This window comes from Octopus sinensis, linkage group LG7 (genome assembly GCF_006345805.1).
Source record: "Octopus sinensis linkage group LG7, ASM634580v1, whole genome shotgun sequence".
NCBI lineage: Eukaryota > Metazoa > Mollusca > Cephalopoda > Octopoda > Octopodidae > Octopus > Octopus sinensis.
The window spans coordinates 109,506,488-109,518,900 of NC_043003.1; the positions used below are offsets into that span (position 1 = coordinate 109,506,488).

The window sequence follows — 12,413 nt, forward strand, 5'->3', positions numbered from 1 at the left end:
ATTGGTCTTTCAGAGCTCATATTGCACTGTAGTTCCAATATCTACCATTAGGAGTCGTTGTCACTCGTGATTCCCACAATTGCTTTGAATTCAGATTCGTTTGCATCTGTTTATCGGCTCATTTCTCATTCTCAATCACCTGTGTCTTTATTTTTGCCCCCATGGCTCCTAAGAAAATTCATAGTGAAAGTGCTAAGTGTCATGCTATAACACTGGAAGATAAACTGGCTGTGATAAGATGCCTATTTCTTTACTACCCACAAGGGGCAAAATACAGAGAGGACAAAAAAGGACAGACAAACGGATTAAGTTGATTATATCACCCCGGTGCGTAACTGGTACTTAATTTATTGACCCCAAAAGAATGAAAGGCAAAGTCAACCTTGACAGAACTTGAACTCAGAACGTAGCAGCAGACGAAATACCGCTAAGCATTTTGCTCGGCGTGCTAACGTTTCTGCCAACTCGCCACCTTATAATGGCTGTGATAAAATGCCATGAAAAAGGTGAAAAAGTGGTAGCAGTTGTATGATCTTTTGGGATGAGCCAGACAACTGTATCAACGATTGTACATAATAAGGACAAGATTTTAGCACATACCAAATCTGAAGCCCCAGGGATGAAGAGCACTGTCATCAATAAGAAAAGAGGTAGAATCTTTGAAGAAATGGAAAGTCTTCTTTCTCTTTAGATAGTTAGATTGAATCATTAACATCCTACTATTAGCCAAGAAATCATTCAAGAGAAAGCCTTGTATTTTGTTTGAGGACCTGAAGAAAAAATATCCAGATGAGAAAGATGTAGAGTTCAAGGCAAGTCAAGAATGGTTCATGAGATTTAAGGAGTGAAGAAATTATCACTCCATTAAGAAGCCAGGTGAAAGTGCATCAGCTGACGAACAAGCAGCAGCGGAATTTCCCAATGTATTTAAGATAATCAGAGAAGAAAACGGGTTTCGTCTTGAGTAGATTTTTAATGTAGACGAAACAGGATTGTAGTGGGGAAAACTGCCAGGCCATTCATTCATTTCCAAGGAGAAAATGTGTGACTATTGTGTTGGGAGGTAATTGTGCAGGAGATTTCAAGTTAAAACCATTGCTTGAGTATCATGCACACAACACCCGTGCCCTGTGGAACACACCCAAGGCATCTCTCCTTCTTATATGGATGGCTAATTCAAAAGCATGGGTTATTGTTGTTGCTTTTGAAGATTGGTTCCTCAATCATTTTATCCCAGCAGCAGAGAATTACTGTAAGGAGAAAAGGATTCCTTTTAAGGTTTTACTTTCCTTAGATAATACTCCTGACTACCTGCAAAACATTGTAGATTTTGACCCCAACATTACCGTCATATACTTCCCTCCGAACACCACGTCTCTTCTGCAGCCAATAGATCGGGGAATAACTGTTATCTTCAAGCATCACTGTCTATCACACTTTGAGACTTTTGGAAGAGATATGATACCTACAAGGCTGTACAGAACATAGAAGCAGCATGGAATGGCTATGATCTGTGTATGGAAGAAGCTATGCCCACAATTCACAAATGGTTTTAAGGGGTTTGATAATGTTGCCATCAACAAAATGTTGGTGACTACAAGCAAAGAACTGGAAATGGATTTGGAGGAGGATTTTACAGATTTATTTGAAAAAGATAAGCAGATAGGCATTGGAGTGGCTGTGTGGTAAGTAGCTTGCTTATGAACCACATGGTTCTGGGTTCAGTCCCACTGCATGGCACCTTGGGCAAGTGTCTTCTACTATAGCCTCAGGCCGACCAAAGCCTTGTGAGTGGATTTGGTAGACAGAAACTGAAAGAAGCCTGTCGTATATATGTATATATATATATGTGTGTGTATGTATGTGTGCGTATATGTTTGTGTGTCTGTGTTTGTCGCCCCAACATCGCTTGACAACTGATGCTGGTGTGTTCGGCAAAAGAGACCAATAGAATAAGTACTAGGCTTACAAAGAATAAGTCCTGGGGACGATTTGCTTGACTAACGGTGGTGCTCCAGCATGGCCACAGTCAAATGACTGAAACAAATAAAAGAGTAAAGAGGAGGCCCTGATGAATGAGGATTTGACAGAGCTTCACGAGCAGCAAAATAAAGAAGAAGAGGAAGTTAAACCTGAGCCACATCACAAGTGCATTGAACAACAAGAACAGCCAGAGTCAGCTGTTGATGTTGATGATCCACAGCCATCTACATTCATGATGTAAACCACCAAATTGTAGGTATGTATTAGTAAATTTAAAATAATTTAGTTTTTTTTTTATTTGCCAAATAATAATAATTCCTGAATTTGTTAAGCTTTAAAAAGGCTTTTATTTTACCATTTCTTATTGCAAACGCATTCATAAATAAAGCATCGACAACATATGGTAAACACCGCCAATTGTATTCATAAATTTAGATTACTTTTTTTTTACTGTACTGTATTAAAAAATAAAAATCATTTGTTTGTAAGCTTAAAATAGGTTTTTATTTAGTATGTATTATTGAAAATGCATTCATAAATAAAGTACAGAAATGGGAAAGGTTATTATCGGTTTAGCTTAGAGACAAATAAATTTGGCCTCGCCTAGAGAAAGTTAATTCGACTTAAGTCATGTCTCCTGGAACTAATTAACGTTGTAGGGTAAGGTTTGCCTGTATATGCACCTGCCAAACCATCCAACCCATGCCACCATGGTAAATGGGCATTACATGATATTGATGGTAATACATACATACACAAATATACGTATGTGTACACACACACACACACATGTATGTACATGTTCTTTGGGATTTATTCTAAGTTTTTTTCATTTGTAGAATTTAAGCTGGTCACTAACAAAGTAGTAAACCACTTCAGTTTGAAGTCAAGACAGCTCTCGGGATTTGTATGCATGTTGTGTACATGTGGATAAAGTTGGCATTGTGGGTGTGTCACAACAGAACACGAGTATGTATGTTTCATTACTGTTCGTGTGTGTGCATGCATTATGTATATGTGTGCTATATGTATGTCTTCACCTATGAACCTCAAATGGAGAATCCCTGGAATGCTTTTTACATATGTGCATATATGCGTGCATGCAGGCACACGTGTGCATGTTCCTTCTCGAGCCATGCCAGGCTCATAAGGACCGGTTTCCCGGTTTCAGTGGCGTAGAAATTCCCCACCTGGACAGGACGCCAGTCCGTCGCAGGATTACTCATTTTTCCCAGCCGAGTGGACTGGAGCAACGTGAAAATGAAGTGTTTTGCTCAAGAAAACAACGCATCACCCAGTCCAGGAATCGAAACCACAACCTTACGATCATGATGCTGACACCCTAACCACTAAGCCACGTGCCTTCACAGGTGTGTATTTGCAAATTAGTGCTTGTGCATGAGAAAAAGGCCTGCAAAACATGTATGATGTTGCACAGAGTTTACAGTTGGCTATATTGAATGCTGAAAGCTAATCATATAAGAAAATACAGAAAACAAACAATAAACAGCTATTTTGACAACATTCACAGAAATCCACAACCACAGAGCTTGTAATAATAATTACATAATAACAGTTCCATCTGATGTGTTATCAAAATATATAGTGGTGCGAAAAAAGTATACAAAAATAAATAGAAATCTGTGACGGAAAGGTTTACATGAGTAAATAATGTCACGAAATCTGCTAATCTGTGTTCAGTGAGGTGGAAAGCAATAAAATGGTTAAATGATTAATGTTAGTTTAAATAATCAGACAAAACAGCAATCGACCAATCAAAACATATTTGACATTCTGATACAATACAGATCTGAAAGGCACATAAAGTTCCAGTGGAAAAATCAGGTTATATGAGGTCATACGTATATAAAATCATAATATCTGTGTGTCTCTCTGTCTCTCTCTCTCTATATATATATATATATATATATGCACACACACACACACACATGACAGAAATAGACACCCATAAAACATCGTTTTATGTCTATTCTAACTTGTAATAGTTTGTATTTTTTATTAATTGACATTTTTGTTTCAGGTTCTCTATGTGACTGTTTAATCATGCCACGTACAAAAGACGCCTTGGAATTGTCTGAATTTCAAAGAGGCCGTATTGTGGGTCAATCTGAACGTGAATATAGTCAGCGTAAAATCGCAGAAAACCTTGGGATCCTGCTTTCTACAGTTAATAGAGTGATTGTGCAATTCACCAGGGAGGGGAAGGAGTCTACATCACCTTGCCCAGATCAACCAGGGCCCTATGACAAGACCCTTCTCTTTGTTAAGAGAAGTGTGGAGGATAATCCTCGTTGCAAGGCCCCTAACATAGCAGAACAAGTTAATGTCAGTCCCACCACAACTGTGAGGTATCTCCACAAAATTGGTTACTATGGCAGAGCAGCAAGAAGGAAGTCACTTTTTGACCAGCCAACATCAAGCAGAGAAAAGGTAGGGCTAGTGAGATATTGGATAGGCCGCTAGCATTTTGGGACACTGTCATATTCTCTGATGAGATCAGATTTGCTGTATTTCCTGACAGTGGTTGAGAGTGGGTCTGGAGACTGTGATCAAGAATTTGATGTGAAAAGACTGCAGTCAACAATGAAACATGGTAGCTATTCTGTGATGGTCTGGGGAGTAATTTGGAGCCATGATTGATCAGTACTGGTGGAGTGTGAGGGAAACATAAACTTATATAACTACATGTCCATATTGCAGAAAGGACTCCTTCCAATCTTCTCCAGGGGTGAAATGATTAAAGAAGACTTTATTTATGGAAGATGGGGCTCCTTGTCACGTGGCTAAAATGACCAAAGATTTGTTGGATGAGAATGGCATTAAAAAGCTTCCCTAGCCAAGCCAGTCACCAGGTATGAACCCTATTGAACACCTCAGGGACATAATGGACAAGATACTTCATAAAAAGAACAAGAAAGTATCTTCAAAGCCAGATCTTCTGAGATCACTACATGAAACTTGGTGAGAAATTCCTCAAGAAAATATGTGCCATCTGATTAGTAATATGCCTAATAGAGTCCTTGCATTTAAAAATGCAAAGGGCATGTCTACTAAATATTAAATATCCACATTATAACAATTATTAAATAATTAGAACGAACAATTTCAAATTTAAATAAATTTTAATGATTATAAAGGTGTCTATCTACTTCTGTCATGTGTGTGTATCACCATCATCATCATCATCATCATCGTTTAATGTCTGCTTTCCATGCTAGCATGGGTTGGACGAATGACTGAGGGCTGGCGAACCAGATGGCTGCACCAGGCTTCAATCTTGATCTGGCAGAGTTTCGACAGCTGGATGCCCTTCCTAATGCCAACCACTCTGAGAGTGTGCTTTTACGTGCCAGTAAGGCGGTACTGGCAACGACCTCGCTTGAATCTTTTACACATGCTACTGGTACAGGTGCCAGTATGCTGGTAATGATCACGCTCAAATGGTGTCTTTTATGTGCCACCGGCATGAAGGTCAGATAGCTGCTCTAGCAATGATCACGGTCAGATGGTGCTCTTAATACCCTACTAGCACAGGACTCGAGTGCCAGTAAGGCGATGCTGGTAATGATCACGCTTGAATGGTGCCTTTTAAGTGCCACTGGCACTGAAGCTGGTTAGCTGCTCTGTCATTGATCACACTCGTATGGTACTCTTTGCACCCTGCTAGCACGGGTGCCAGTCATCGAATTTGATTTTGATTTCACTTGCCTCAACAGGTCTTCGCAAGCAGAGTTTTAGTATCCAGAGAAGGAAAAGGTACGCATATATATATATGGCACGTAAAAAAAACCCACTACACTCGCGGAGTGGTTGGCGTTAGGAAGGGCATCCAGCCGTAGAAACACTGCCAAATCTGACTGGGCCTGATGAAGCCTTCCGGCTTCACAGACCACAGTTAAACCGTCCAACCCATGCTAGCATGGAAAGCAGACGCTAAATGATGATGATGATGATATATATATATATATATATATACATATACATATGTATCAGGTCAGATGAATGCAAGACATGCAATATATGTATGAAATAGATTCATGCTTAAGATAAATAATATTTATTAGTGACAGAGGCAGCATTAATACCAAGAGGTAATATTTATCCCCACTTAAATGTGGGCGTTCTGTCGGAACAAACTATACTGTGGTAGATACCCTGAGAGAACCCCTCATATTGGCTTTTGGTGCAAAATACACTCTTGTTTAGATCGCTAGTGGGGAAATAAATCCTTGCCACCTCCAGCACTAAGACCACCAGATCATGTGATTTCAACCTTGATCTTGTCAATGAGGGATGTTAAAGTGCTAGAGGTAGCAGCAACTCATCTTCCTGCCAGCAATATATAGACTAACAGTGCTAGGACAGGTGCTGCTGTTGTTATTAGCCAAAAAATGAAGAATTATAATTGTTATTCTGCTTGTTTCTACATGTCTGGCTGTTTTCTACATTAAAGGAGGTAATAACTCAAATGGAGAAAGTTTTATATATACACATATATATATATATATATATATATATACATATACATATGTATCAGGTCAGATGAATGCAAGACATGCAATATATGTATGAAATAGATTCATGCTTAAGATAAATAATATTTATTAGTGACAGAGGCAGCATTAATACCAAGAGGTAATATTTATCCCCACTTAAATGTGGGCGTTCTGTCGGAACAAACTATACTGTGGTAGATACCCTGAGAGAACCCCTCATATTGGCTTTTGGTGCAAAATACACTCTTGTTTAGATCGCTAGCGGGGAAATAAATCCTTGCCACCTCCAGCACTAAGACCACCAGATCATGTGATTTCAACCTTGATCTTGTCAATGAGGGATGTTAAAGTGCTAGAGGTAGCAGCAACTCATCTTCCTGCCAGCAATATATAGACTAACAGTGCTAGGACAGGTGCTGCTGTTGTTATTAGCCAAAAAATGAAGAATTATAATTGTTATTCTGCTTGTTTCTACATGTCTGGCTGTTTTCTACATTAAAGGAGGTAATAACTCAAATGGAGAAAGTTTTATATATACACATATATATATATATATATATGATATGGCTCAGTGGTTAGAGCATCGAGCTTACGATCGTGAGGTTGTGAGTTCGATTCCCGGACTGGTCTGCATGTTGTGTTCTTGAGCAAGACACTTTATTTCATGTTGCTCCAGTTCACTCAGCTGTAGAAATGAGTTGCAATGTCACAGGTGCCAAACTGTATCGGCCTTTGTCTTTCCCTTGGATAACATCAGTGGTGTGGAGAAGGGAGGCCGGTATGCATGGGCGACTGCTGGCCTTCCATAAACAACCTTGCTCGGACTTGTGCCTTGGAGGGTAACTTTCTAGGTGCAACCCCATGGTCATTCATGACCAAAGGGAGTCTCCTCCTCCTCCTCCACAAAAAAACATATTTAATGTCCATTGTCTATGTTGGCATGGGTTGGATGGTTTGACCAGGGCTGGTAAGCTGAAGGGCTGCACCAGACTCCAGTCTGATTTGGTATGGTTTCTACACTCTGAGAATGTAACGGGTAGTTTTGCATGCTGTGGCATGGGTGCTAGTTACACGACACTGGCATTGGCCACATTGCCTCCGTGAGGCCCATGGCTCAAAAGGTGCTTTTTACATGCCACCAGATATGTGACACCAACAATGTCCACAACAATGATTGCACTTGGTTTGATGGTTCTTCTCAAGCATGATGGTTAGCAAATAGCTGTGGATGTTACACTTTGATCTTTAACTTGTTCAAGACCAGAAGCTGTGGCTATGCAGGGATGCCACCATTATTAATTCTTTATTTATTTCCTTTTGTTATTAAGTTTAAATGCTTATCAGTATTATGAGAGGAGACAGATTCATAGATCAGCAGACAGGAAAGGAAGGAAGGAGGGAGGGACAAAAGGAAGGAAGGAAGGATTGCTGGATAGATAGATATGTAGGTTGGGTCTACAGCCATATCAACAGATAAAGAGATATATCGATAGATATACAAATAGATAGGTAGCTGAAATGAAAAGAAATGAAAATAATCTCAATTGGTAAATAACTTGGACTCAGCCTTGGTCATGGTGGAACAGCAAAACATGAAGCTTTTTTATTTTTTCAATCTATGAATAAGTTTTATCATTTTAATTCATCTTTTATTTCCTTGAATTGTAGAGGACATCATATCTGTCAAACATATTAAACTTTGTAAGTTCATTTTGACTATATTTAAAAGTAAGGCGGCGAGCTGGCAGAAATGTTAGCATACCGGGCGAAATGCTTAGCGGTATTTCGTCTGCCATTACGTTGTGAGTTCAAATTCTACCGAGGTCGACTTTATTTTTCATCCTTTCAGGGTTGATAAATTAAGTACCAGTTACGCACTGGGGTCGATGTAATTGACTTAATCCTTTGTCTGTCCTTGTTTGTCCACTCTATGTTAGCCCCTTGTGGGTAGTAAAGAAATAGGTATTTTGTCTGTCTTTATTTTCTCAGTTCAAATTCCACCAAGGTTGATTTTGCCTTTCATCCTTTTGGGGTTGATAAATTAAGTACCAGCTGTGTACTGGGGGTTAATCTAATTGACTGGTCCCCTCTCCCAAAATTATGGGCCATGTGCCTTGAGTAGAAAAGATTATATTTAAAAGTACAGTTTTAATTAAAAGGCAGGATTTCAAAAATGTTTTGTAAATTCTTGCTTAATTTTAGTATATTAGCATATTTTCAAATATGCTGACTTATACTGTGGAATTTCCATAGGTCCTGCTAGTTTATATTGAATATCTCAGAGGACTGTTCTATATATATATATATATATGTATATATATATATATACTGTTTCTGAAGAAGGGCTTTGCTCGAAATGTAAAACGCCCTTTCTTTCCTTCCCTGAGCTTCTTAGAAATACTTTACATGTACCACATCCTCGCATTGTTGTTTTTTATTTCTGCTTAATTGATTATATATATATATATATATATATATATATATAAATACATCAAAGTCTACAGCATTATATGTCTATTAAGGCTGATCTTACAAATCAGTTTTGCATTAGGGGTTCAAGAGTGTTAGGTAACACCCCGAATATGTAATCCTGTGCCCTTCAGAGATGGCAGCTTTAGAATGCAATGTGGAAACTGCTCTCTGTTATCAATTGCGCATACATAATGTGTGTATTTTGTTTATATGCCCATTTGCTGCAGGATAGTGTCTATGGCAATCTCCCTACATGATGCTGGGTGTTAAAGAACACCAAGTGTCCCAGACGAGGCAAGACACTCATCTCAAATGACTAAGAATGGGAGATATCGATATTTCCCCATGTACTCAGAATAGCTCGAAATGAAGTGACTTTTGAATGCAAATAGAGTGAAATCTATTGGCTGATATACACATACTCTTTTACTTGTTTCAGTCATGTGACTGTGGCCATGCTGGAGCACCACCTTTAGTTGAGCAAATCGAAGTACTTATTCTATCGGTCTCTTTTTGCCGAACCGCTAAGTGACGGGGATGTAAACACATCAGCATCGGTTGTCAAGCGATGGTGGGGGGACAAACACAGACACACAAACATATACACACACATATATATATATATACATATACGACAGGCTTCTTTCAGTTTCCGTCTACCAAATCCACTCACAAGGCATTAGTCGGCCCGAGGCTATAGCAGAAGACACTTGCCCAAGATGCCACGCAGTGGGACTGAACCCGGAACCATGTGGTTGGTAAGCAAGCTACTTACCACACAGCCACTCCTGCGCCTATGTGAAAGAAAATTAAATTACCAAAGTCATCTACTAAATATGCTACTTTAGAAGAAGACATTTGCTTAAAGTGCCACTGCATGGCATCTTGGAGCATATGTGGTGCCAAATCTGAAAGCAGGTGACTGGAAAGAGAACTTCGTCATCACACACAGCCATGCCTGTCAGCTTAAATCATAAAATAAACCTGGAGAAGACAGCAGAGAAATTTACTCATCTCTTACAACTATTGTACTACGTCTATACATATATATAAACACAGGCGTGGCTGTGTGGTAAGTAGCTTGCTTCCCAACCACATGGTTCTGGGTTCAGTCCCACTGAGTGGCACCTTGGGCAAGTGTCTTCTACTATAGCCTCGGGTCAACCAAAGCCTTGTGAGTGGATTTGGAAGATAGAAATTGAAAGATGTCAATTGTGTATGTGTGTGTGTACAACTGAAAAGAAACCTGTTGTGTATATATATATATATATATATATGCCAGCCCTCAGTCAAAATCGTCCAACCCATGCTAGCATGGAAAACGGACGTTAAATGATGATGATGATGTTATATACATTCTATAATTATGAGCATAATTATAATTAGGGTTCAGCAGAATATGCTTCAGCACATACCGAAATTTAGAAATAGCAGTTAAAATACTATTCTACTAGCATAAGATATCTCCCGGTTGGATTCATATTAGCTACTGTGATCCGCTATACTAAGCATCAGATATGCTTTGCGCCACGCAGATACAGCAAACTCTTCCTCAGATCGAAACAAAGTTGCCGCAATGTTTTAAACAGCCTCAGCAGGTGTCTCAGGGTTACAAGGAACATATACTAAGCAAGTTATCTCCCTTGCCTAAATGGGTGTGAAGCCGGCAAGGTAGGGGAAGCAACTCCTGTACTAAACTCGAAGAAGCGTTAATTGAATGCAAATCTTCGACAAACACTATTTAATGTTTTGAGGCGGGATTCTGCGATATTCATGCCTTTCTCAAAGTCACTGAAAATAACTAACAATGTCATTGTTCTGTAGGTGTCGCACATACTAAATGTGAAACAAAACAAACGTGGCATTCGCAACAATTCGTTTTGTTTTCGCACTAATTAGCACGTGCGTTTCCTTCCAGTTGTGTCTCTTTTATTATTCCTGGAAAATTCCGCAGAGTCAGAGGCGAGAGTTCCCAGCAAATCGAACCGCTGAGAGGACTTAGTGTTAAGCCCAGCAGTAACCATTTCGGGCAACTATATATACATATATATATACAGTGGCTGTGTGGTAAGTAGCTTGCTTACCACACAGCCACTTGGTTTCGGGTTCAGTCCCACTGCGTGGCACACTTGGGCAAGTGTCTTCTACTACAGCTTCGGGCCGACCAAAGCCTTGTGAGTGGATTTGGTAGACAGAAACTGAAAGAAGCCTGTCGTATATAAATATATATATATGTATGTGTTTGTCCCCCCAACATCGCTTGACAACTGATGCTTGTGTGTTTACGTCCCCGTAACATAGCGGTTCAGCAAAAAAGAACGATAGCATAAGTACTAGGCATACAAAGAATACGTCCTGGTGTCGATTTGTTTAACTAAAGGCGATGCTCCAGCATGGTCGGAGTCAAACAACTGAAACAAATAAAAGAACACACACACACACACAAACATATATAGACACACGATCAGCTGTAGACAGCGATCCATGTTGTTGGTGCTTATTTCATAAACCTGAGAACAATAAAGTCGACCTGGAAGGGATTCGAACTCGGAAACGACGGGGAATAAACTCGATCTTCTAAAGTATTTGTTTTGAGTAGAAGCGAAAGGATCGAATGGTTTCGATCGCCAAAACTATTACATGAGACTCAGTTCAAACCCCCTCTTGGCATTTCGTCGGGTCGGAGCAAAACACGATATCCAATAATTCCTTGGTTCACATAAGTAGGTCCCTCCTTTTGAGGTACCTACTGATTCCCAAGAGATTTACCTTTTACCAGAATCACAAGGAATACCGGAGTTAAGCATCAATTCTCAAAGCATCTCCACGTGGTTTAGGAGACATCAAGACATTTAGTTAAGATTTATACTAATTTGATCGTCCAACAACACGTGCCGGTACTTTAAAAAGTATCAGTTTTATAAGAGAAGATGAATTAAATAAGAATATGCGAGGTTCGTACCTTTGTACAGGTAACTAACAACGTAAGTTAAAGTAAAATATGATAAGAATGGAACCGAGACGGTTTTTGCCCTGTCTTCTCGATGCCTAAATATAAACTTCTTTGGAGAGACTATAAGGAAGTTATACAGGACAGGTATCGTCATTTTATAAAGTTCATTTCGTAAGATTTACAAGCCTGAGTGACAGATAATCTTAAAGTAAATCGAAACTAAGTCGGGAGGTAGAAATCCGCGATGGTGTTTACGCAAGAAAGTGAAGTAGACAGGAGATAAGAATTTAAAGAAGTTGAATGGAAAATCACCGCTTCACGAATCCACATCGTCACTGAACATCAATCGAATCAACATGATCTTACTGATTAGGCCTCTTACCTTGCAGAGCGAAGTGCATTCCCCCGATTCCGCTATACAACTCCAACACGCGAAATGTGTTGTTGTTCATGGCCATTTTAAAAGCAAGCCGGTGTCATTGGAAAAC

At 39.5% G+C, this 12,413-nt stretch overlaps 1 protein-coding gene across 1 annotated transcript in view; it reads right to left on the reverse strand.

Annotated features, from left to right (window-relative positions):
• The window catches only part of LOC115214157 (tRNA (cytosine(38)-C(5))-methyltransferase), a 50,774-nt gene extending 38,361 nt beyond the window's left edge, over nucleotides 1-12,413 (reverse strand). Inside the window, exon 1 of the mRNA XM_029783232.2 lies at nucleotides 12,308-12,413. Coding sequence (XP_029639092.2) covers nucleotides 12,308-12,383 — 76 coding nt within the window. The 5' untranslated portion in view covers nucleotides 12,384-12,413. The remainder of the gene's footprint in view (nucleotides 1-12,307) is intronic.